The 27,162-nt window shown below is 42.3% G+C and overlaps 2 protein-coding genes across 6 annotated transcripts in view; one reads left to right on the top strand and one right to left on the bottom strand.

Moving 5' to 3' along the window:
* Positions 1-7,044, top strand: part of VPS35L (VPS35 endosomal protein sorting factor like) — a 117,627-nt gene extending 110,583 nt beyond the window's left edge. For all 5 annotated transcript variants that reach the window (XM_065411877.1, XM_065411876.1, XM_065411875.1 and 2 more), the window contains one exon: positions 6,946-7,044. In XM_065411877.1, the coding sequence (XP_065267949.1) occupies positions 6,946-7,044 (99 nt within the window). The remainder of the gene's footprint in view (positions 1-6,945) is intronic.
* A 5,632-nt stretch (positions 7,045-12,676) lies between these two features.
* Positions 12,677-27,100, bottom strand: KNOP1 (lysine rich nucleolar protein 1). Its single transcript, XM_065412249.1, has 5 exons — positions 27,041-27,100; positions 23,381-24,752; positions 18,762-18,830; positions 16,895-16,972; positions 12,677-12,988 (listed from the first exon to the last, which is right to left on the bottom strand). Exons 2-5 carry the CDS (start codon positions 24,749-24,751, stop codon positions 12,677-12,679), a joined length of 1,830 nt encoding a protein of 609 aa, XP_065268321.1. The 5' UTR covers position 24,752; positions 27,041-27,100.
* Positions 27,101-27,162: the final 62 nt, after the last annotated feature.

Raw genomic sequence — 27,162 nt, 5'->3', positions numbered from 1 at the left:
TACATTTCAAAGAGAGATGAATACTGAGAGATCCCGTATTTATAATTCATTTAAATGATATCAGAATACAACATAGACAGGGACTGTTGATTACATTGTCGACCCTACTCATACATATGAAAATACACACCAACACAAATATTATCTCCGCACATGTCTTCTGTGAGTTATTTATTTTGCAGGATGTTTAACCCTTTCTAGCCATGCGTCACATCCCAACGTGAGACTGGTGTGGAAGGGCAAAATTAGAGCTCCTGGATACCCCTTAACAACCTTCCAACATTGATATGAGCTGTGTTTATACTGAATTCTTTGTGAGGCCAAATTATTGATGCATGCTTTGGCCCCAGCCAAAAACTTTATCCATACTTTGTGAAACACTTTACTGATTCCAGGGTTTGGTCTATCTGTTAACTTAACATAGCCATTAATGTTTTTCAAAGAGCACTTACTCTGGCATTCAGTCATGAAAGCTGTGAGGTGTTGTACCTCAGTTTCCCCTTTTGCACAACAGTTCAAGCTTGTGGTAGTTTTTCTGCTGTGTACTGTTTCAAGATTAGATACAGGCACTAACTGTGAAATATCAGGATCTCCAGGCCTTTTAACATAAAGTGTGTTGTCATGTAATGAAACAGTATAACCATGAAGGCTTTTACAACATAATGAGTTCTTATGTATCACCCCCAACATGTTCAAGGGTTTTTCAAAAAAACCCCTGCACAATGTACATTTTTACAGTTTTTGGTATCGGCAACAAGTTAGTTACAATCATTAGCAATAACATTAGTTTTATCACAAGTGTACATTTACAATTATTTTTGTCATGCCAAGCCTTTGGTTTAGACAAATCATTCTTTAGGTCAACTTGTTCAATATCTATTTTGAATCTTTGTAGCTTTTTCTTGACCTCAGGGTCTTCCTTAACATAGGCTTTACTTCCTTGGGTTTTGGTATTTTAGGGTTAACCTGTGGCTTTTATTTGCAAGGTTTAATCCTTCCCTTCCTCCCTGTCCAGTAGGGTCAAAATCTGAACTCTTTTGTGTAACAGAATCTATTGGCTGGCTGGGTGCGTCCTCTTTGCTAATGGCTATGGGCAAGTCTTTCTCCCCCCAGTCAGTCAGGTAATTTGCATCAACACAGACACTAGCTTGTTTACTAGTTTTCAAATCCTCAACCTTTACCAATTCCCAGTCTGGACTCTGTCTTAAAGAGATACCATCCATTTTCACTAGCATGTTAGACTCAAGGTTTTTTTGTTCTTCCCTTACCAACCTCTGCTTCCACATGGAATCAGATGTCAAGTACACTAAGAGACTACAAGACATATCCAAAATATCTAGAGATGAGTTTGCCTGCTCTCCCCTGCATCCTTGTAACCCAGTAACCCGATCTTTCCTCAGTACCTGAGTCACAGACTGCTTACTTAAAGAATCAACATGGAGACGTTCATGTTCCAACAACATTGTCTCCCCAACAAGCTGATTAAGCTTATAGGGCTGTTTAAATTCCCTAACAATTTTTATTTCATTTGAAACCTTTTCAAAGCTATCCACACTAGGGTGACCAGACGTCCCGATTTTATCGGGACTGTCCCGATATTTGCTTCTTTGTCCCGCGTCCCGACCAATGTTTGGTCGGGACACTGGACAAAAAAGAAATTTTGCCCTCCGCTCTGGCGCTCGTGCCCCCCCCCCGCCCCGGCTCCGCCCCCTTCTCCCCCCATTGGCTCCCTCCCCAAATCCCCGCCCTGGCCCCGCCTCTTCCCCAACCACGCAGCATTCCTCCTCCCTCCCAGGCTTGCAGCATGGCGGCGCAAGCCTGGAGGGAGGGGGTGGCGGCGGTGCCTGGAGTCAGCTCTGGCACCCGGGCACCGGGTGGGCAAAGGGGGGCTGGCAAGGGAGAGAGACGGGGGGCTCAGCTGTGAACCCCCCCGCTGCGCCAGAGGGCTCCTGCCCGGGCCGCTGCACCCAGGGCCGGGAGCGCAGCCTGGAGGCTGCTGCAGCCCACGGGGCAGCGCGGTGGGTCCAGTCGGGGGCAGTGCGGAGCAGGCAGGGGCCAGGTGGGCGGCGCGGGGGCGGGGGCCGAATCCCTGCTGCTGCCAGGGAGCCCCGCGCCTCTCCCTCCCGCTCGCGGCTGCGGCTCCTTCCCGGCGGGACGCGCCCCCCGGCCTGCCCTGCGCACATGCGGCGCGCGTCCAGCTGCTCCTTCCCGGCGGGAGGGAGACTAGGCACGGGGGACGCGCGCCGCATGTGGCCGGGGCAGCGGGAGGCGCGTCCCACCGGGAAGGAGCCACAGCCGCGAGCGGGAGGGAGAGGCGCGGGGCTCCCTGGCAGCAGTGGGGATTCGGCCCCTGCCGCCCACCCGGCTCCTGCCCACTCCGCGCTGCCCCCGCCCGGACCCACCGTGCCCCGCATATGCCCGTGGCGGGCCGGGGGGCGGGAGGCTCCTCTGGGAGGGCAACGCGCGGGGCCGGGGCCTGCTAATGCCCCAGGCCCCTTTAAAACTCTTTTTTTTTTTTTTTGCTCCGCCCCCCCCTTTTTTTTGCTCCGCCCCCTCCCCTTTTTTTTGCTCCGCCCCTGTCCCGATATTTTATACTACTAATCTGGTCACCCTAATCCACACTGGGTCTTTCTAAAGCAAAGTCAGTGGATCTATATACCTCAGAAAGACTATGGCAGTTAGGAACTGGAACAAGTCTCCCAGACAAACTGCTGCTTTCTCTATAGTGATTCACCCTGAGTTAACTCAATCAAATCACTTCCACACCCATCAGTTGCAGCAAACTGCTTGCAAAAACTACCCTGAAGATTTTTTTCTTCAGGAATCTTTCTAAGCAACAACCCATTTTTCACAGAAATTCTGCCCTTGTCCTTTTCACCTAGGGCTTCCTCTAAAGGAACATTTTCCTAAGCAACAACAGACTCTTTCTGGATTTCACTTAAATCCAGAATCACCTGTCCCATCAGGAGGATTTTCACAAAACCCCCTTTCAGGTAAACTGCTAGACTTCATAGTCACAAGATTAAAAGCATTCTCTTCCTTATTACAAGTTTCCACACTGTCAGTGGGTAACATAGTCAAATCACCTTCATGTTTTCCTTGTGCCCTGGCTATGATATCGCCCTGATCAGACAAGGTTGTCATATCTTTACACAGCAACATACTAGCAACAGGCAAAATAGATTTCAGAGTGGTAGCGGTGTTAGTCTGTATCAGCAAAAACAACAAGGAGTTCTTGTGGCATCTTAGAGACTAACACGTTTATTTGGGCATAAGCTTTCGTGGGCTAAAACCCACTTCATCAGATGCATGGAGTGGAACATACTGTAGGGAGGTATGTTCCACTCCATGCATCTGATGAAGTGGGTTTTAGCCCATGAAAGCTTATGCCCAAATAAATGTGTTAGTCTCTAAGGTGCCACAAGGCAAAATAGAAGCACCAGAATCGCTTGGTCTCTAGGAGCTATTTATGACATTAACTGGATGCAACCTAGTTACAATGTCATCATCCCTAGCAGACACAAATTCAGGACCACTTCCTCCCTGGGCTTTAGTTGTATCCAGAATCAGCTCTGGGTCAACTGATACATTTTCAACCATCATAGGCTGACAGGCTTCTTCTGTCTGCTTTACAGACAGAAAAGAGCTGGAGAAACATTCCCCTTTAACAGACAGACAGCTTGGGATATCCTTTCCTTTGTCCCAGCACATATGGCTGTTCATGGACAATTGCTTGGAGATTGGGGTAGCTCCCTTCATAGGCAAGTCATTACCCCTAACAAACACAGGAATATTTCCTTCACTGTCACAGTTCTCCACACTGGTACCAGGTAAGGTATAGGGATACTCGTGTTCCACTAATCTTGCCTTCCCAAACTGTTAATTAGACAAAGCTATCCGCTCAGAAGGCTGCCTACGCCATCTAAACTTTCTTTGTCTTTTCCTCCCTTAACAGAGAAACTGCTGTTTTCCACAAATAGTGTCTAATGTTTTCACCCCTCAGCTCACACTAAGCTTCTTTAAGCACATCACTTTTACCTGGGTCAGGCTTACTTTCCCAAGCTTTACTAGCCAACATTCCATCACCCATAAAAAAGGTACCCTTTTCTTCCTCAATCAGGGCTTTAACCTGATCACCAACTTTAATTTGCTCTAGAGAAACATCTTCCTGAGCCTTATCTAATGCAGACAATTAGGAATTTTTTCCACATATGCACTGCTTCTTTGCACAGATGAACCACTATCTTCCTCCTACAAACATTTGGAAAACCCTCCATAGGCAAATCCTTGCCCCTAGTAGACACAGGTTCAGGATTTCTTTCCTGTGACTGGTTTATGTCATCAACTTGACTGAACTAAGTTTTAATATCATCCCCAATCAAAAGATCCTTAGGCAATAACTTCCTTACACCAGCTATAACTTCATGTTTAACACCATTCCATTCAAGATGGATTCTGATTAAAGGCACACTTACAGTAAACTCAGAGGATTACAATATTCACACTCTGATTTGGTAAATAAATCTTCCTCTTTGACAAGATCTGTTTTAACAAGAGGGATGTTAGAAGCTATAATTTGCCCTGAACAGCTTTTACCATTGACTTTTACATTCTCTGCACAAGTTATGGGGTTACCTTCACTTGAGCTCACAGTAAAAGCATTTACATAAAAGGTGGCAGTGTTGGGGTAAATTTGGTTACACACAGACAACTGCTTAGAGTGAGACAACATAGCAACATTGTTACAAACTCGATAGATTCTATCCCCATCTTTGTTGTTGAGAGGAACTGGTTTTTCAGTATGATATAGTTTCTGTTGTTCCTTTATTCTCTTGTTCTTCTAGTTCTTCTAGCTTCTAGTTCCTGTAATTGAATATATGCCATTTTTTGTTCATGTTCAAAACACAGGCGTTCTCTTTTAGCGGCTTCTCCTTCCATATCAGCTATTTTTTGCTTTTGTTTAATTTCTAGCTGCTGATTTCTCACTGCAAGCATTTTCGTTGGGTCTGCTTCCTTATCACTGGCAATTAACAGATTTTTCAGTTCCTGCTCTGGGGCCTTTTGCTTAAAATACAACCCTCTCTGTAAGCACAATTCTTCCAGACTTTTCTGTCAGGATCTTGATCGTGGGTCACTCACTGTAACTGATTTTTAACCCTTAAACTCTCCAATATCAAAATTAAAATTTGACAAGCATGTGGTTCTGATCCAAAAACCTAATTAACCTGTGGTAATGTGTATCCAAGCACGACTATGCCACTGTGACCAGGGTCCTAGCGGGGAGCCAGCTATGGTCACTCAATTAGGGTGAACTGCAAAGAATGGGGCAGCCAAACACCAAAAAGCTGGTGGATATTCCAATACTTAGATTCACTGAGCCAGCATAAAACAGCTTCTTTATTACCTTACTGGTTACTCAGACGTCCAAACAACACAGTTCCCTTAAAGCCTCAGGCCTCCATTCAGGTACCCACGTCAAACATGATAAGATTTACAGAAATTCATTTCATCATATAAAAGAAAAGGTTCTACCAATCCCAAAGGATCAGACACATTACCTCCCAGGTTAATGAATGTATCCGATCTTACCCAAATACATGCTACAGCCAATTCTTATTAACTGAACTAAAATTTATTTAAAAAGATCAATATACATACAGACATGAGTTCAATTCATTTAGGTGTAGATTCATGGCAGAGATGGTGAGCTTTGTGGTTGCAGAGAGTTCCTTTAAAATTCAGTTCATAGGTCATAGTCCAATGTCCAAATATCACATTCAGGGTGTACCAGCCTAACTGGGACCTCAGTCTTGCGACTCAGACTTCCCCCAACGAAACTTAAGCAGATCTGAGATGACAGAATCAGGACCCAAGGATCTTTTATACAATTTCATGTCCTCTTTGACAAGTTGGAATTTCCTCTGGGAACAAAAGGTAATTAGGATGACTTTGAAGGAGGTCCATCACCGGTACTTAGCTATACGAATTAACATAAGGCCATTTGCCTTTTCCTCCACCATTCACAGTACATTTCAAAGAGAGATGAATACTGAGACATCCCGTGTTTACAATTCATTTAAATGATATCGGAATACAGCATAGACAGGGACTGTTGATTACATTGTTGACCCTACTCATACATATGTAAATACACACCAACACAAATATTATCTCCCCACATGTCTTCTGTGAGTTATTTATTTTGCAGGATGTTTAACCCTTTTTAGCCATGCATCAGTCATTTTATTAGATTTATTTCCTTACAACAAAAACATGTTCATTTAAATCTTTTAAAATTGTTTTGAATTGAAAAAATAACATGTTCTGTGTATCTGAATCCTAACAACTTACTGTCAATTTTATATGAGAGCACATAACATAAATGCCAACTTTGAATCAACATCTGCTCAAAACAGAAATTGGAGGTAGCCTTTCACTTGTGTCCTGGGCCCATGGCTGACGGGTTATAAGTAAAATGGAGTGTGATTTTAGTCTCTTTTGCTATGACCAGTGGTCCACTTTACAAAACTAGCACCCAGCCAGGAACAGTAGGCAGCATCGGCTCACAGGATGCTGAATAGCCGGCCTTTTATACTTAGGCTGCCTTGGCAACTTTCTCAGCATTTTTTATAAGTATGTCATGCATTTGCTAAATTGAAGAGCACTGAAAACGCTGGTGCTAGGAACAATTGTACTCCAAATGAAACTGCCTTTCTGGTTAGTGGAGAAGCAGCATGGTCCAGACCTGAAAAATAACACTTGTTGAGCAACACCTGTGGCTGCCAGCTCTGGGGTCAGGTGTGTGTGGTGTTTATGCCTGGATTGGACTGCAGTATTGAAACCAAGTGAAAATCAGAGAAGTTCTTTACTAAAACTTTCATATGGCTGTCAAGAAATCTGATTCAAGAAAAAGTACAAAGATTTGTATATCTCTTTCCTCTGTAGGTGAAAACATTGGAATACATCAAGAGGCAAAGCAAACAACCTGAAATGAGTCATTTTACAGAGCTGGCACTAAGACTCCCTCTGCAGTCCAGGACCTGATGAATATTACCCTTTCCAAAGTCATCTGTAACGAAGGGCATGTTGCCAAGTCCATAAAATAGAAGCTTTATCCTGAGCTTTTATTAGAGTTCAATGTATTTTCATTTTTAAGTTTCACTTAAAACTTTTGATTTGGACAAGGTAAAGCTGTTCTAACAAAGTGCAATAATTTGAACTAAGTTTGGTTCCAATGGTGTCATTAAACAGAATCTGATTGAAATGTTTAGGTTCAGTAAAGTGTATCTGAAAATTTCTGATGGCAAATAACATTCCAGACCTGAATTTGACATGACTTAAACAACATAGGAAGAAAATGATCCACATAATCATATTCAGGAGTTCCCCCTTCCCCCATCTTCATTCCATTTAGGACATATTATTTTCTCCTGTGTGCAAGCAATATGTTGATGTACCATCCTACTTCATGATCAGCAGTAGTTCTAGATGAGAATTATGCCTGACTTCTTTGTAGACAGGGTTGTTTCCAATATTCATGTGGCCAGTTCCAATACAACAGGAATATGGCTGAGATGTTACTGTTTTCTGGATTTGAAAAATCATTTTTGTAATACACTTTCACCAACATGTTTATGCTTTTCATTTTAGTCTAAAAATGTTTTGTAAAATGGAAGGAAACTCTACATTTAATCTGGCAATCAGTGGGAAGATTTCAGAGGAAAATGCAAATGTATTTCGAGTCCTCTGGGTTTTCAGTCCAAATGCACAGTATCATCAAATAAAAACTGTTAATGTGCAGTTTAGTTCATCTGTTTATTCCTTATTACATGTCTCCACAGTCATCACCTGACTGAACATCCTGTGATTATTAGTTACATTTGCTATTATACTGCTTAACAAATTCCACTCTGCCACTTCTAGCCAGTGGCAAGGAGCCAGGATGTGAGGTTGCTGCTACTGCCATAGGGGCCCTAGTTTTGATTGAGTTTAGACAATTTACTGAGTTAATCTCTACAATAACCATGGATGACTAAAATACTCTAGCCAAATTTTGAGCAAAAAGTTGTCTTTTTGTTGAGGGTGAAAATTCCATTTGTGTGAATGAAATTCTGTAATAAAATAGCTGTGCTCTGTGGTAGAAGGTGTACCCCTTAATGCGTGTGGAATGGTGGTGTCAAAACATTCTCCATCATGCTGAGACTGATGACTGCCTCATTAATTAAAACGAGGAGTAATGTCCCCAAAAACTAGTTTAGCTGGAGAGCAGAAGTGTTAATCAGTCGATGATTGCAGCTTTTTATTGTTTTTGCAGGTGGTGTGTTAAGAAATGCAGGTGTCCATTACTTGTGCATCATCACACATGCTGGGGTTTAAAATGGATGCAGCTTAACTGCTCTTTTAAAAAAAAAAAAAAAAAAAAAAAAAAACTGACTGTAGTGATAGGCCAGTTGAGGTGAATAACTGCTCTGGTTGCCAGGCAACAACTGATTTTTCTGCAACATATTTTGAGTCTATGGTGATTATATCAAAGGGTCCACTTGTCAATGGACACTCCCTACCTCATTTGCTGTTTGTAATTTATTTGAGTATGCGCAGCTTGCAGCAGAAGCTTAGGAATATGTTTTCATTCAGAGGGGTTGAATGATATTGGATGCTTGTTAATACTATTTTTAAAATTTAGATTGGAAATAAGGTTTTTCAAAAGTAATCGTGTAGGGTCTATAACCATAAGAACAAGTGTATCATAGCTATGCAATATGGAATGGGGCATCTATTTGACTGTTTCCATTCTTTGCTCATATGCTGTTAATTGTCAGTGCAGAGTCTGGGGAGAACCAGAATTACAGGTGGTCAGTGAGAGGGGAGTGGTGCTAATTTAGTAGATTAAAGGTTTTTTAAAAATTAACCTGATGGTGTGCAAGTGCTAAACCATTCTCAGCTTCCTTCGCACCCCCCGAGTGTGTTTACTCACGTTACAGCCACTTTGTCTTGCTGTGTTTCACCCATGGTTCAATTCCTTTGGAAGCCTGGGAGTTCTCTAGCTAGATGTCTGCTCTACCCGTTTAGTGGTAGTGTTGGCTGGTTTGGTGTGCCCATGTATGGGGTAATGATGATCTACAAATCTGCAGTGTAGAAAATGCATGCAAGGACTCTAATCCTGCTAGTTGTACAGCTACTGTGGCTTTCTGTGATATATGGACGTGCAGAATACCAGGATCCTTTCACAGAAGGTAATATACAAATGTCACAGAAGATAGAGATATTGAACAGCTCTGCAACCTATTTTATGATCAAACAGAAGTCTGAGGCCTCTGAGCCTCAATTTTTCTTAACCAATAGCTTTTAAATTGTCCATAGCATTTTACACATTTTCAAGGTTACTTAGTTTGGCAGTTGATTTAAGCCAGGTCCACAAACCCTGCCATTATATACCCTGATGCAATGCACCAAAAATTATTATTCTTTCCTTGCTCCTTGCCCTGATTTTCTCTTAGATGTTAATGAGCGAAAACCCAAGAAATATAACTAGTGATCAGGTTGTAGCTAAGTGAATTGAAGTAGGACCCTGTGAAGGCTATATATAGGGGGAAAGAAAAAGTTGTAGGAACACTACGTAACATTTATGAAGTGAGGATGGTGTCTCAGCTTGTCATACAGTTATCCTAACCCTGTTACCAGGTTGTAATTTGCCTGTAAGGAATTATGTCAAATACCCAAGCATGGTAAAATAATGGCATTAGTACATCCATTTGTACACTGAACTATATGGACCCATATGTTTCCTCATTGGCCATTTAAGATTTTCACCATATTGTTCCATTTTTTTACTTGTGTGTTCTTCCACACCCATGTAGCTGTACAGTGACAGACAAGGCGCCTTTGCTAAGAACAAAGATCTAATTGGGAAATAAATGAACATACCCAGTCTCATTAAAAACCATTGCTTAATTTCAAAGCTACAGTAAAATGAAGTTTAGGTACAAAGAATAAAATGTTTTCATTATAAATATATACAAATCTCTTAAAACATTACAGCTGCTAAATGCAAAGGAAAGATTGAGGAATGTGCAAGTTACATATAGCTAGCGCAGGGGCTGAAGTAGGGCTCCTCACAGAACAAGACTATCAATGTTCAAATCCTGCCCTCTTTTTTAATATACAAGTCTGAAAAGCACTGAGGGGAGTAATTCTACACACCCCACATGCTGAAACAAGCCTCAGTAAACGAGAAAGGAAGGTGCATATTGTGACTCTATATTGAAAGTGACTAAAAATGGTCTCCATGCTCAGCAGTGCTCCTCCTGCTGCTCTGCAGAACCAGCCCAAATAGGGGAGAGTGAACTGGACTCATCATTCTGATTCACATCACAGCATTATGTTCCAATGGCAAAGCAACCTGTGAAACTCCTCAGTTGATACTCTTGGTTACACGCCTGAGAGTAAGGCCTCAGTTGATGACACAGGTTTAAGAGTAATAGAGCCTGCAGCATCTTTGTTGTAGAGATGTGCTACCTGCGTCAAACCAGCTTGACTTTCAGATCCCAGGCTAACCTTGCTGTGGCTCACGGTGCAGATGTTGGTTTCCCGCCTCCACTCCTACGCTGACCAAATCACCAGCCAAGATTTTTCCCACTCCTTCCTCTGCTTCTCCAATTTGACTCTTGCCTTGCTCAGAGCAAAACAAAGGAAGGTGTCTCCAGCAGCACAGCTGGCACTCTTCATGTCTTGGCAAGAGAAGGTTGAAGTTAGAATGTGGGTCTAGCGGTAGCATTCTACAGACCTTGACGTTTCTGTTTAGTGAGAAACCTCTGCTGCCTGAGAAGAGCGAGGCCGGAGCTAAAGCCAATTGCAGGGCTGTGACAGGCAAGCCAGCCACTTGGCTGGAGGGGGGAGAATTCCAATGTGAGGGTAGAGGCTCTGCCTGAGGTAGTCCAGGGCTGTAACTGACGTAGCAAGGGGAGGAGTTTGACCTGAGGCAGCCTCAGACCCTGCAGAAGAAAGGATTCAACATTTCAATGAGGGAAGGGAGGTCACCACGCCCCCTTTTCCTTGTCTGAGGTACTGGAGTAGATTAGTGGGGGCTTCCTACTCATCAGGTGGCTTTAATCTCCCTTTATAGGAGTTACCTAAAAAGCCATTGGATGACTCCTGGGGGTTTTTGTGTACACAGACCAGACTTTGCAAAGAAACTTGCCCTCTCAAGGGGGTACAGAAGAGCAGGCTAACACTTGTTTCAGAGCAATGGCTGGAGAAGCAGAGGAGGGAGGCCTAGCAAATGGGAAAACCTGGGTGGACATCATCCTGCCTGTTGGAGAGCGATGAGAAACAACTGAGCATCTGCAAAACAGTAAGTAAGTGGGGAAAATAATTTGCCTTTTACCTTGTAAACTGAGCCATATTGCTGTGGAAATGCTGGACCCAGGAAGTGGCCACACTGCCATTTTTAGAGTCACTTTACAGCTATGCTAACACTTGTGAAGACCATCTCCTCCCCGCCCCCATATCCCAGTAACCAGTGGCAGGACACTAAGTGAAAGTATTAAACCAGTTAATACACACAGCTTTTCAGAGTTTCAAGGAGACAATGCCACCCTTACTGATTCAGGCTCTCTGGAGTTCCAAATCTGCATAGATTGAGTAAATATACAATTGCATTTATACAGTTCATGCTCTCTTGTACACAGCCAGTGAAAATGTGACTGTGCAACATTACATGTAGGAGTTAATCCAAAGGTTAAGAAACAGGAATTTCATTCATGCAGGTCTATGATGGACCTTCATGTGGGTTGTGCAGTTCTGAGAAATAGTCTTGGCCACACTAGCCCCTGGGAATTCTGCCAGTTTACTAGGACCAGGATTTGGCCCTCAAAGCAAAGCTACCAAAACAGATTAACACAAATAATGAACAATGTTAGTTAGCAAGGAAGAAGTAGAAATTAAGCGTGGCGCAGTGACTCATTGAAAGTTACTATCCATATCTTGCCATGCTTAACTGGTGCATAGAAATTATAACCAAGATTCATTGGCACAGCTACCTTATAGATAGTCACTAACTGGATTTTTGATGTTGAAATAAAATGTTGCTCGTGAGAGCTTGGGAAGTAAAAATGATTTGGCTTGTGGCATTTTTGAAAAGGAAAAAGCTAGAGACCATTAAAAAAACCATGAAATTTGCAAACAAAAAGTAGCCTGTTGATCAAATTCTAGACTTACCTATAGTGTTTCTTTCAGTGCAAAAGGCCATAATTTGGCACCACACTAGCAGAAAAATGTATGTGAGGAGTTTACATGATGGACTGTAAAACCGCAAAGGAACCATTATGTTCCCTTGAGTCACTAAAATGTATTAAAAAGGGTTTATACATTCTGCATTCTAAGAGTCTAAATAAATATTTACAAGATTTAAACGGCCACAGGCTACAGCTGCAGGTCTCAAACCTTTGCTGAAGGAGATTTTCTCCCCATTGCTAAAGAACATACTGGCAGACCTTCAAGATACATTGGGATTTGTCATTCAGCTGTGGTTAGAACTCAGTTCCATGTGCACTGAGATTTCTAGTCACATCACCACTTGGTGGCAAACTGGGTGTTGAACTTGGTTTCATCCCAAGAAAAAAATGTAGAAAGCAAGTCTGAATGGTTTTTCATCCCCCTCACGTTGCTGCAATGAAGTTTAGTCCTCAAATTTAATAGATTTAGAAACATATTTATCGATGTACACTTTTTTGTTGGCAATAGGCTGGAATCCAAGGCCAATTCCTCTATGTTGCTTCAAGTTTACTGCTTTCTCAAACTCCAGTTGCAGGGTCTGCTTTAAGGTTTCCTCACCTTTCCTGTTCAGAGCCATGTTTGGTTTTTCTGTGGTTCCTGGTGGATCCTGGCTTGAGGCAGAACCCTTTTTAAAACCGCCCATCAGTTTAAGGAATTTTGTTTTTTGGTCTGAACTTTCAAAAGTAGCTGTGCTCCACTGGCCAAACTTTATATCCTGCTGAATAAAACAAGATGATTAGGAAGTTCTACCTGAACTATATCTATTATCCATAAACTCATAGAATCACAACATTAAATGACACCAGCTTTAAGGGTTGCAACCACCAGTAGGCTATAAAGCTTGTGACAAAGACACAAAAACCGTAGTGGGGTCCTAGCACACCTTGGGAGTAAGCTAAGGCAAGGGAAGGAGAAATTGTTCTCTTCCTACTTCTGCCTCCCATCTCTCTGCCTGCTCCATGCTCTACTTCAGGGAAGCACATGGTAAGGAACTCTGGAGCAGAGTGAGGTGGAGGTTTGAATGGGGTAACCCTCAGGATCCAAGCGCACCAAGCCATGTTCACTACCCACCATCAGAAACAACACCATGAACCCAATCCCACTGGCATTTGCAGCCACTAAAAACTACAAGTCTTGAAGCAACCAAAGGGGAGACATTTTAAGCAGCTTTGAACAAGGCATGTACACTGCCTAAAGAGGAGATAGGAATTGCATGGAAAGACACCCGTGAACAGATCCACCTACTATATTTCTTTCAAAAACTGTTCAGTATTTGCGACAGGGAGTTTTGAACCCTTCTCCATCTAACCTAGAGGCAGGCTTGAGTGGTTTCATCGTGCTGGCATAGCCAATCATAACTGCTTCTGTTAATGAAGTAGTACGGAGGGGCTTTGCTGCTGCACTAGCATTCAGCAATGCTGAGTACAAATGTAGGCCCCCTATCTGTAAGGTGCTGAACAGCCTCAACCCCACACAGCACTGTACATGATCTGGCCCATGATGAGCTAAAGGAGAAGGAAACAGAAGGTGCAACTACATATTAGAACAGCTAGGCATTAATAGGTGCCCAGGACTGACTCCAGAGTACTTCCTACTGTTTGTCTGTCTCAGATTACTAAAATTATCACAACTGTGTTTTGCACAATTACAATCACTGCCCACTATTTTCAGAACTTCTGAAGGGTGGAATAAAAGCTACAGCCTAAATTACTTAGGCTTTGTTTAGTGTTAAAATAAGTGCTTCAACTCCTGTCTAGAACTAATACAGCACAGTTTACCACATACTCATTTCAAAATATTGCACCCTTGCTTTGCCTCAATGTAGTAAATATAAACTAAGGGTATGTCTATACTACCCGCCGGATCGGCGGGCAGCGATCGATCCAGCAGGGGTCGATTTATCGGGTCTAGTCTAGACGTGATAAATCGATCCCCGAGCGCTCTTCTGTTGACTCCAGTACTCTTCCACCGCGACAGGCACAGGCGGAGTCGACAGGGGAGCAGCAGCAGTCGACTCACTGCAGTGAAGACACCACGGTAAGTCGATCTAAGTACGTCGACTTCAGCTACATTATTCACGTAGCTGAAGTTACATAAATTAGATCGATTTCCCCCTAGCCCCCCAGTGTAGACCAGGCCAGAGGATAAGCCATGTATGTACAATTACAGCATTTACTTCCCAATTATGTAATGGGACAGTGTGTAGTCTGTCAGATTATGGACTGATGCTCCAGCGAACCTTCAGAGATGAGCCAAAGAATGTTCAATGACTGTTTTCAAAGCCGTGGTAACCAATAAAGAGAGGGTTGCTGTGTCAGATGGGTTGCAAATGGTACAAAAGGTGCATCATGATCCATTTTAAGATCACAGTGACAATAGACTGCATCCAGCAGGACATCCATATAGCTGAATATGCAGTCACGGCACCATGTTCATTCCTGTTTTGTCTCCAGTATCTCTTTCCCCTTTATCTTTCGGCATCCAACTTCTCTGCCATCTGGGCTCTTCTCTGATAAATTCCCAAAGACATAAAAAGCCTTCTCTAGCCACACTTTAGTTATTCTAATGAGTTGGCTGCTTGGCTTTTCTAGAAAAGGTTTCAGACCTGTCCTCTATTTTCATTTTCCTTATGCAGAGGTAGGTATTAACAACCTCAGCAACTGTTTCTAATAAAAAGTTAACTATGAAGACACAACCAAATCTGGCCCGTAGGTTCTAAGCACTAATTTCTCTCCCCACTAGTTAACTATCCTCTACAGGCACAACATTAAAAACACACACTCAACCCATAGGACCACTGGCAACTGCTGTAGTTTGTCATTCTTATCTCTAGCCTTCCATACTTCAGCTGCTAACAAAAGCAGGAGGGAAGGAGTTCTGCTCCAGTGGTAGGAGCATTCACGGGTGTCAAACAATGGAGCTCCACATCAGCCAGAGTCACCTCCTTTATATATAGTTAAGTTGTATGTAGCCCACTCTTCTTAAACCACCATCTTCACCACACAGCCAAGATGATAGACAGCGCACCATACACACTGCAACAATTGCAATAGTGGCAGCAATCTGGGAAGGGTTTTGTACATGATACATAGCCAGTGGCCGTAGAGTCTTTTAATTCAACATAGACTAGGCTGTCTGCTTTTAAAAGCAGACTTTCCACCTTACTGAGGAGTTTCACTTTGAACAGGATACAAACCACCTCATTGATATTTCAGCTTTTGTAGAAGTTTCGTAATTTTGTCGTACAGCTGCTGTAAGTCAGTGTCTGTGACACCAACATTCTTTCTGGGAGGTGGAGGATACATATCAGCACAGATGCAGAAATAATTACACCTTTTCAAACCCTATAATTTTTTAAGTTAACTGCTGGCAATTACTACACATTGCTTTTACTGCAGCATTTCCAGCTTGCTCTTTGTGAAGCTCACTAATTAGTCTTCATAGCTTCTATTCTGTCATGTGCTAATAACCACTCATAGTTCAGCATCAAAGGACTGGGGTTCCCTGCCAACATGTCATTTTCTGAATGACGTCAGAGCCCTTTAGATAGTTTCAAGGCATACCTTGAAATAAAAGCAGAGTTCTCTTCCCAATCCCCTCCCCTATGCAAAAAGTTACACGTTTTATAGATTTCAGCCATTTGATTCATGTACGTTCATACTTCACTAGAACTGTGGCAGTCTTCTCGTGCAGATCAGACAGCGGAGATAATTTGGGATACTAATAAGGCCCCCTCCCCTTTCTGAATCCCACCACCCCGACTAAAGGCCAGCAATTACAGCAGCTGACAGACGTTCCACTCTAAATCTGCCAGGGAGCAGAAGTGGCAAAGACAAAGAACCAAGACAAGCTCTACAGAGACATAGGTGTGAGCTGCAGAAGGTGAAAACTTGACTGACAGGGGAAGGGGGCATCTGCACTATATTTTCTTAGTCCCCTTTTGGCCTTCCCACTCCCACTCACATACTTGAGCTGAGGTACCAGGTTACATTATTTGTTTATAGGAGACAGCAAGCTTTTCAAATGGATTTGTCAGTTTCTCCATTCCCTCGCCCCAAGTGAACTTCCTTCCCAGAAGAAGTGCTTCTGCCCCTTGACATGCACAGCAAGCCACCTACTTGTGAATGACCAAAGTGTCTACCAAGTCATCATGGAGACTATAAAACAAGCTGGCTGGGTTTGATGCTGCTCAGTAATTTGGGACTAGCTCCCTGCTCTCCATTTCTACCAGCAAACTATGTGCTAACTCTAGTCCCAGTGACAACTATATGCAGGGGTTAGTGTTATTTATATTCCACAATAAATAGAAAATGATTTTGCAGCAAATTCATCTTGGCTAATTTTCCAGAGGGAGCAGGGAAAATACTACTTTTCAGGACTAGTGATGGGAATTAGAGCTCTGTACAATCCCACTGCTATTGGAGTTGGCTAGTCTGCTCCCAGTGCCTCTTGGGATTGGACTAATTTGTTCTGCAGTATGACCTCAAATTTGCAATCAGAAGAGAGGGTTGTGTGCCAAGTGGCATACATGACTAGCATACAGAGAAGGATGTGGTGCATTTTCACAAGCGGTGCTGTGGACACATTATCCCATCAGATCAAGCTCTAGGCTCATACGTACAGATTCCACTTTGTTTCTGAAAACCTTCGTTTTGCCAGATTCTCTATCAATCTCTTCTTGCAGAGCTTGCCGTCTAACCTAAAAGGAAGAAAAATAAAACGCACAAGATACTGGTTTGTGGGTGAAATTTTGGTTAACTGAATTCATGACATAAGAATGAGATGACAAGAAAAAGTGACTGGTTGAAAACCTGCCTTGTAACTTAACTAAAAGTTAGCATTCTAGCCTTTTGCACACTCGATTTCAGAAGATAAAGCCATTATTAATTTCCAACATTAGCATTTCTTACAAATAACTGGAAAATAAACTCTGGTACTTATCAAATGTATTAATTAGAGCTGTTGATTAATCGCAGTTAACTCACACGATTAACTAAAAAAATTAATCACGATTAATCACACTGTTAAACAATAGAATACCAATTGAAATTTATTAAATATTTTGGATGTTTTTCTACATTTTCAAATATATAGATTTCTATTACAACACAGAATACAAAGTTTACAGTGCTCACTTTACTTTACTTTACTTTAAATTTGTGACTGAACTCATTGGGGGGGGGAAATTATATATCCCCTGTTCTGTTTTACCCGCATTCTGCCATAGATTTCATGTTATAGCAGTCTTGGATGATGACCCAGCCCACGTTCATTTTAAGAACACTTTCACAACAGATTTGACAAAATGCAAAGAAGGTACCAATGTGAGATTTCTAAATCAATAGCTACAGCACTCGACCCAAGGTTTAAGAATCTGAAGTGCAGTCCAAAATCTGAGAGGGAAGAGGTGTGGAGAGTGCTTTCAAAAGTCTTAAAAGAGCAACACTCCGATACAGAAACTACAGAACCCGAACCACCAAAAAAGAAAATCAACCTTCTGCTGGTGGCATCTGACTCAGATGATGAAAATGAGTATGTTTGCTCTGCTTTGGATTGTTATCGAGCAGAACCCGTCATCAACATGGATTCATGTCCTCTGGAATGATGATTGAAGCATGAAGGGACATATGAATCTTTAGCGCATTTGGCATGTAAATATACCTTGTGACGCCGGCTACAACAGTGCCATGCGAACATCTGTTCTCGCTTTAAGGTGACATTGTAAACAAGAAGCGGGCAGCATTATCTCCTGCAAATTGTATCCAATCTTGTCTGAGCAATTGGCTGAAGTAGGATTGAGTGGATTTGTAGGCTCTAAAGTTTTACGTGTGTGTGTGTGTGTGTGTGTGTGTGAGAGAGAGAGAGAGAGAGAGAGAGAGAGAATGAATGCAGGTTTTTTAACATAATTCTACATTTTTAAGTTCAACTTTCACGATAAAGAGATTGCACTACAGTAATTGTATTAGGTGAATTGAAAAATATTATCTTTTGTTTTTACAGTGCAAATATTTGTAATAAATATAAAGTGAGCCCTGTACACTTTGTATTCTGTGTTGTAATTGAAATCAATATATTTGAAAATGTAGAAAACATCCAAAACTATTTAAATAAATGGGATTCTATTATTGTTTAACAGCACTTTTAATCACTTGACAGCCCTATATTAATCCTTCCAACTGGGACTGAATTTTCTTGGCACAAAGTCCACAGGCAGGTAACAAATACACAAATTGCCAGCATGGATGAGACATTGACAAGTGAGCATTAAATCTGATCATCTACTTCAAACCCTTTGGCATCCACTGCAGCACCATGCCCCAGATTTTACCCTGCCTTGGCTCATGGAAGATGCAGCATATTCCATCTGGTAAGTAGTAAAATCTCTCGCATGTGTGCGCACAGTACCAATCATTGCTAGATCCAGACACACCTACTACTAGGGTTTGACTTTACACAAATCTACACAGGATATAGAAATGAGTCTATACCTTGTCTATATTTATTTCATCGCAGTTGCCTTTCCTTTCCTCTACCACTGTTACATCATCCTTACATTCCTGCAAAACAAAGATATAAACCTGAATAGAAGTATGAATATCTACTCGTTTAACTGCAATTTACATAGTGGCAGTGACAAATTTCAGAACATTGCCTAATAGACACAGTGCAGTGTTGCAAAGTCAGGTAAATGGAAACAGTCAAATTCTAAACTGAAAGTGACAATTGGGCCTGTGCATGTCCTTGTGGAGAGATTTCCATCAACGGGGAGATACATCTGCCAAAGCTTTGCACAACGGACTCTCTGAAAAAGCGGAGTTATCAGGGACACCCAAGACCTTTGTAAAAGGGATGGGGAACATACAATTATCTGTTGCACAGAAGATGGAGACAGAGGCATTTCAGATTCAACAGTTTGGTAAAAAATCAGAGTTACCGTATTTTGAATCTGCAAATAAAAGGGATGGGTTACCAGCATCAAATCTGTGACACAAACATAACCAACATTGAGAACACACAGAAACTCGCTCCCTAAGGTAAGCAGGCCCCACTGTAAGGACAACTTTGAAAAATCAGTTCCAAAAATGAGATTAATGGGCAGCCAATGTGTTGGGTAAGTAATGGAGAGGCTAGGATAGGAAAATTAACTGGGCCACAATGGTTTGACTAGCTGAGAGAAGGTGTCCAGAGGAAAGATTCATTGAGAAAATTAGATAATTCAAGCATGAAATAATGAAGGAATGCTAGGACAAGGAGAAGATTTGTAAGAGACTTATGCTCACAGAGATTGCTATTTCTGTTGAGGGTTTTTTTCCCAACCAACCCATGGATAATTTAACTCATTTTCCATATCTACCTTTTTATACACTGAATTCAAATACACACAAATACGTCTAACCCTAACAGAAGAAAGAAATGCTTTCCACAATAAGGAGAGCTCATTCTCTGAACAAAAATGAAGTATCCAGTTTACTTCTACGTGGCCTAGTACTGTCTCTTCAGATTTCTTTAAAACAAAAGGGAAAACAGTGCTGACAGCAACAAACCAAGTTCAGCAAACAGAGTTGCAGTGATTTTAGTCTGAAGGGTAGGTGGCAGGCAAGAAAGGGAGAACTGTGTGCATCTACCCTTACTAATTCCCAATGATTGGTTGACCCAATGTGGGTTACTGACCATTGAGAAGTAGCAGGATCAGGCCTATATTTAGGGTGTCCCAATCTGAAGTTCTCCTGGACATGATGGAAGCTGAGAGTGGTTCGCACTTCATAAAATTAGGTCACAAGTAAACATCATATAAAAGAAGCAAACATATTTCTTCAGTACAGGATAGTCTTGGTTTATTTTGCTCAGGGCTATTAATTGTGACTGGACTCCATCAGTGTAATGAAGTCTCATTCACATAAGGCACTGCAGACTCTGCTGTGGTATCTTTGCTGCAAAATGAAAAGAGGGCTGGTTTTGTGAGATTGAGTGAGAATGTGCATATGTGAGGTTTATGCATGTATAACACACAGTGCCTGCCGTTAAAAAGGCCAGGTGAGTGAGAGAATATCTTTTACTAGACCAACTTCTTCTGTTGGTGAGAGAGACAAGCTTATCTTGGGACCAACGAGGCTACAACTACACTGCATGCATTTTGGCATTCGTGGTAACTATTGTTACCATAGTTATTTCCAGTTGAAAGTGTACAGAAAAACTGTGGGTACCTCAGAGCCCTATTCTACTCTCACTGACACCAAGAGCAAAACTCATTCAAGCAGAACAGGATTGGAGCTTCCTGGTAACCACTGGCATGTGCTCTCTTACACACATGCCCTTTTAGGCATTCATTTGGCCGGCAGCATGGAATATACCAGTGTTTTAAAGGTCAGTGCAGTCAGACCCTCAAAAAGAGGGAGTACTAGGAATGGCTCAACTCCCTGCAAGAAATATAGGTTTTAGAGGCTCTGAGTTTCAGCTTCTATTTCTGGACCACAATGAAGGAGCTGGAATGTCCTCTACAGATCCAAAGTGGTGGTTCATATTGCTCACAGACATGATGTATAAGAGCTAACATTAGTAAAGACTTGTTGCCAACCAAGCCAAATTTGTTATAAGTAACTTCATTCAGGGAGACAAATGTGAATCTCAGCTACAACTTGGATACTGCTGTGTATAGTCTTCAAAAAGCTTGCTATGGGGCTTGCATGCACAAGCAAAGCAGTGGGTTTTCTGAGCGATGCAGTGGTGTGTGACATGCATTAGAGATTAGAAACTGGTCCAGAACTGTAATGCAGTTAAACCAGGGACCAGCACCACCATCATCTATTACAGCAGTGTAACAATAACTAAATTTCTTCAGACCAGAACTACCCTGCCATCTAAACTTTTGGAGGAATTTCTTTATTAATTTACAGAGGACTGAACATGAATAGTAAGAATAGTAATCAGTTGCTTGGAAGGCACTTTGCTGTGCTTTCCATCTTCCTTGCCCAGTACCATCATGCTACTGCATTTGTCACTGTAAAGCTTATCTTGCCTGTGCACACGTGTGAGCAGCTGCATAAATCCAAATAATGTCTAATCGTCTCATCAGGACAATGCCAATTTAATTAGAAAATTTATCACAGCAATAAAACCATCTTGTCCTTCTAAAGGTCAAAAGGAAAAACCTAATAAAGAAGGCTACAGCTCCAACTGTCCTACTCACAATGATAAATGTACATGTACTCACACACATGTACCCTTGTGACCAAAAAAAAGCCCATTTCCATGCTGCCGTGTCAGCTGAAGACTCCATTTGTACACTGCAATCTACGGATGATTGAAAGTGTTGGTCGTTGGAAGGCTCTGCAGGATTCCACAGAACACAAATAAACGTATATGGCGATACACCAAAGCAGAGCACACCAGATTTACTGAGTGCTTTGTCTCAGAAGTGCGTTAAATGGAGACGGTGTCCAAAGCAACCCCAAAGACCATCATGAATCTAACATACGGACAGTGTTTAAAAAAATACGAGGTAGTAACTCTAATACTCTCCAAACAATTGCTGGAGCATGCTGAGTGCTAACTACCACTGCGGCAGAGCGAAGCCTGAGCCAGGAAGGATGCTAATTTTACAGATTTAAGTAGTGGAATGAGAATTAGTGGTTAGAGCACAAACTAAGGAGGCAGTGAGTTATATTCCCTGCTCTGCTGACTCACAGTGTGGCTTTGGGTATGTTCTATCTTATCTGTGCCTAAGTTTTCCCTGCTGTAAAGCAGTTGGAGTAGTAATTACTTCTAAGGGTCGTTGAGACATAATGTATGTAAAGCTCTTGTAGAGCCTTAGATAAGAGGCTCTGTGGAAGTGCAGAGTATCATACAGTAATATCATCATCTAGGGTCTCAGTTTTAGAGGTGCTGAAAACATGCAGCTCCCATGGACTTCAACAGGACTTATGGGTTCTCAGCCCCTTTGCTTATATGGGGTAAGGAGAGAAAGTGATAAAATGATCATATAAATAGTAACTCGCTATCACTACTGTTAAACAGAGTTGAACATTTTGAAAACCTTCAGAGAAAAAAACATTCAATTGAAAATGTTCAATTTGAGGATTGTTTGTAGAAGTACATCAGATAAGTGTTTCTATTCATCCCAGCCCTCGTTATCTTATGAACAAGACCATTTCTCCATGTACGTTCCACCCCACAGCAAGTTCATTTGGCTATTCAATTGGCACCACAATTTAAGAATTCCTAATAGGATTTCCGTAAGAAATAGTCAATCAGCTGGAGTTCTGCTCCAACTAACTTGAGTCACAGACTTCTAGAGCTTTAGATTACCCATCTCTTAAATGCCCATTTCTTTTGTTTAGTCTTTGGTGGATTGTTTTGATTTAGGGTTTATTGTGTTTAATTAACAAGTGAGGTTTGATTTTGGTTTAGGTTTCATCCTAACATTTGGACTACCAGGGTTTGCAGATCAATATTTGAGGTCTTGCACACATCTGGGATTTTCTGAAAAGCCTTGTCCACATAAGGCATTTTTTCCCCTTAAATTTCTCCCGGAGTTGCTACCAGTAGTATAGGTAGCTCCTCCAGCAGTGTCAACAATAGGATAACCTTAAGGGGGGGGAAAGGCCTAGCACAGACAAGGTGCTGGTGGACACTAGCATTTTACCATCATGTCATGGAGACACAGGTCTAGATGGCATGGTGATAAAAACACTGGTACCCCACTCTACACTAGGGCTGCTACTATCAATAGTGGAATAGGTCTGAGAAAGTTCAGAGCATAGACACAGCCTTTGGTTTTGTGTCAACTCCTCCAGGTAGTTACATAAGTAATTTGTGCATTTTGCATTTTTGTAGTTAGAGCACTAAGTGGCTATAGCAACAGGCATTAAAAAAATAAAATACTTCTCTGCCTCCCAGGACTGGTGTCAGGCTTATATCATTCAACTCTGATCCTGCTGGCTGTTCCTCAGTTTGACCCTGCACCTGACTGCAGCCCCAATGATATAAATGTGGCCCTGCACAGTCCATCCATGCGGAACAGCTTGCAAGATTGGACTCTTCCCGTGTACATAAAAAGCTTTGAGCGCCTCAGTGAGAAGATGGAAAGATGATTATATTTAGAGCTTACCATTTCCTCATTTTCTGTTTTTACTGTAACCTTTTTCTTTTTCAATCTTGGCTCTTCGGCACAGTTCTGCGATCCCTGTTTATTTCTTTTCTTACCCTTATTGTCACAGTGCACATTATTATTTTCACGAAGTCCCTCATCTATATTATCCACTGCAAGGTCTTCCGTTGGTTTGGATTTCTTTTTTTTGTTCTTTCTATTGCTTTTAATTGGTGTCATCTTTTCACCTTCAGATATTTCCCCATCTTCATCCACAAGGTTTACAGGCTCAGTTACTTCCTTCTCTTCCTTCTGAATCTTTTTCTTTTTCTTCTTGGTTACTTCACTGTCATCTTCAGAATACTCTCTGTGTTTTTTACCAGCGAGTGCTTTTTCCTGGGACTTGGCTTTTTGTTTTCTTGGAAGGTGTTTATTAGAAACTCCATGACTTTGGTCCTGATTATCCTCACATGTTAAGGAAGAAAAATCTTTGTTTTTTTTCTTCCTCTTGGTTACTTCTCTTTCAGAGTTCTGGACGATGTTCTCTTTTTGTTTTTTTCTTATGAATGTGTTTTCCTGGGAATTGGTTTCTTGATTTTTTCTGAAGTCTCGTGTTAAAAGGTTCTCCTCAGAAACACCGTGATTGTTGTGCTGATTACCTGCCAGTGTTAAGGAGTCATGTTTGTCTTTCTTTTTTTTCTTCTTCTTCTTTATATCACTCTCTTCTGCAGAGTTCTGGACAATATCCTTTCTGTGTTTTTTACCAGCAAGTGCTTTTTCCTGTAAAGTGGTTTTATTTATTTTTTTAAGGTTTTTATTAGAAATGTCATGGTCACTGTCTAGAATTTCTATCACTGTTAAGGAAGAAATGTCTCTCTCTTTCTTTTTCTTCTTTTTCTTGGTTACTTCATTGTCACCCTCCGAGTACTGGGAGATACTCTCTCTGTGTTTTTTACCAATGACTGTATTTTCCTGAGAACGAACTGTGTATTTCTTTGGAAGGTATTGATCACTGTCCTGATTATTCTCCAATGGTAACAAGGAAAGACCTTGGCCTTTCTTGGACTTCTTTTTGAAAACTTTAGATTCCGCCTTTATTTCTTTTACCGACTCAGACTCTGAATTGCTTTCTATTGTCACAGGGCTGTCAGAATATGCTCTTTTTTTTAATTTGGAGCCAACTTTTTTCTTCTTTTTACTAAGATTTAACTGATCTGAATCCTCTTCTGCTAAGAATTTCTTTTTCTTCACCTTCGTTTTTGCTTGTGTGTCAGATTGGAGGTCGTCTTCAATTTTGATGACAGTTTGCCTCCCAGTGCTCTTCAATTTTTTCTTTTTCTTTTTCTGTGTTGTCTCCTCATAAACACTCCTTCCCTCTTCATTTATTACCATTCTGAAAAACAAACTACAGGTTAGGGCCCAGCTTTCGTATTGCAACACAGAGCTTTTCTGCTTAGTGCTTCACACTCTTATAAAGTGTTATTTCTACTTGAACTATGGAGGGGGGGGGGGGAAGAGAAACTACTGGTCTGATTTTCTGACATGCTCAGAACCCACAGCTCCCTTAGCCTAATCTAAAAGTCCGAGGAACAGCTCTGAAGATCAGATTATAAATATTTCTTACAAGTTTAAATCCATCAGCTATTTCTCTAGATGAAGGCTCTGTCCACGCTCAAATCAGAACTATGCTAACTACAAACACATTGAAAGCCTGCTGGGGCTAGCATGATTTTCCTGAGTATTGTCAATACGGATTCTTTTCTGAGCTATGCTAACCCTACCATGACAGGCAACTTTCTGTAATAGGAGGACAGACTCTGTGCCCTGCATAGGCAAACAAGGAACTTCAGATTCAGGTGCTCACAATGAACATGAAGGTGCAGGCAATCACTAACAGATGGATTCAATTCTCTCCAACCACAACATAAGAAGGGAGAGAAGGCACGAATGAGTCCTTGCAACAGTCATGCTTGGAGGAAAAGATTAAGCTTATGTTTGAGTTGCCCACTTCCTGAGGTGAGTTTTATCAGTAAGTTTGGACTACATACAGTATCTGTACACTCTGATTGGAGCAGGGTGGGAATACCACTTCCTTTGCTACCTCCCCACCACTGTTTGTCTATCATATGGGACTCTGACAGAACCACACTAGTCAGGGAAAGAGCTGGTTGACTACAATCACATTTAATTTATCCCACCCTGTGGTTAATGTGGTGCTTGCTGTTCCCAGTGTGAACAAGGCATGGAAGATTACACTGTTTCAGCTTCAGTTCTGAACAATAACATTTAAGAAAGGAATGAAGTGAGAGGGTTGAACCTTATTACCACACCAACTGTCCCTTTTTCAAATATATTATACTTGAGCTTCCATGGCACAGATGTTTATGGATCTGAATTCTGCCACCAGTCAAAGTATTAAGGAGGCAACTCAGGTGGTGGAATTTAGTATGTCCAGATGCCTCCCACAGACTGCAGCATAAAATGAGTTCCTAGTAGGTTTTTTCCCCCTTTCTCCTGGCAGGCAGCTATCCTCCCTGAACAGGCCCCAAAATATGCAGCCAAAGCAACTTTTTAAAAACTTTGTTAGCTCAGCTCTGAGCTGTAGTGATAGGTCATACTCTAAATGTAGGCAGAAATGCAGAATTGGCAGCTCTGTCGGGGTTCTCCATTTATCAGAGTGGGTCCTTTACAAAATAATACTTTGAGCTATATCCTCACGAGCAGGAGACAGGAAACCCTCATTTGCTAGTTTTCCTACACATTATTCCATCGGGGGGTATGGTTCATGTGGATCCTCAACAAAGCCAGCAGGAATGTTGGCCTCCCCCAAACCAGAAAATCCCTCAAGGTCCCAGACGTAGAAGCCATTTGCAAGGAGGCCCTGTCAGTTTTCCACCAGCTCTCCCTGTCTGCACAACTCCAGAACTCCCATCTGCTGCTGCAACTGAGACCCACCCAGAGAGGGCTTCACAGCAGAGACAGAAAAGTGGGTAAACTAATGTAACGAAATCAGCCAGGGTAGAGCTTCGGTTGAGCTGAAGGGAACACTGCCATGGAGATGTGACCTGCACTTCCATGCTTGGAATAATGATCTCTGCACTCACTGCTTGTACAAACCTACAGTACTAAACAGCTCCAAAGATGCACCTGTACTAGAAAAAACAGGAACTATAATCCCCAACTGATGCAGCTCCACCAAAGGAGGCTGTAGCATAGGGTTAGACAACACAGTGGCTACACCACCTTGAACCCATCCATGCTACAGCCTCTGCCAGCACTACAACTGGTGGAGCTTCACTGGTCAGCAGTTGTGGGCTCTAGTTCATCCCAGGGCTGACACGGCTTCAGTGAGGATCCGTTCTTGGGAGGCTGTGGGGTGGTTTTGTTACGTGAAACAGACCAGATTTTGACTTTCATGCTCCATCTGATAAGTTCCTGGTTTACTGACATGTTCGATAGATCTCCATGGTTTTAAGATGATGGCAACTATACATTTATTGGCATTAGCTGCAATTCAGTCCCCTGCCCCCACCAGCCAGCCGCCTCCTGCGCCCCCTCCCCCGCGACCAGCCAACCGCCTCCTGCCCCCCCGGAGTGCTCCCGCTTCCACCCCCACCCCAGAGGCAGCACCAGCTTCCGGCCCCGCGCTCGCTCGGCCGCCAGCACCGGGAGGCCTCTTACCTGCTGACCCCACGTGCAACGCCTCCCCTCCCCCCCTCCGCGTGTTCGCCGAGCCCGGGTGGCTCTGACCCGGAAGCGGAAAGCAGCGCCTGGCGCGGGCTCCTCTGGGTAATCTCCGCCTG

Source organism: Emys orbicularis, chromosome 10 (assembly GCF_028017835.1).
Source record: "Emys orbicularis isolate rEmyOrb1 chromosome 10, rEmyOrb1.hap1, whole genome shotgun sequence".
Lineage (NCBI taxonomy): Eukaryota > Metazoa > Chordata > Testudines > Emydidae > Emys > Emys orbicularis.
This window is presented reverse-complemented; position numbering and strand designations above follow the sequence as displayed.

What these genes read in the sequence shown, in the direction of transcription:
- KNOP1 (XM_065412249.1), bottom strand. Translation starts at nt 24,751, where the DNA reads ATGGTAATAAATGAAGAGGGAAGGAGTGTTTATGAGGAGACAACACAG. An exon ending in AAACAGAAAATGAGGAAATG is followed by an intron (nt 18,831 to 23,380) that starts GTAAGCTCTAAA and finishes TTTGTTTTGCAG; the next exon opens with GAATGTAAGGATGATGTAAC. An exon ending in TCAGAAACAAAGTGGAATCT is followed by an intron (nt 12,989 to 16,894) that starts GTACGTATGAGC and finishes TTTATTCAGCAG; the next exon opens with GATATAAAGTTTGGCCAGTG.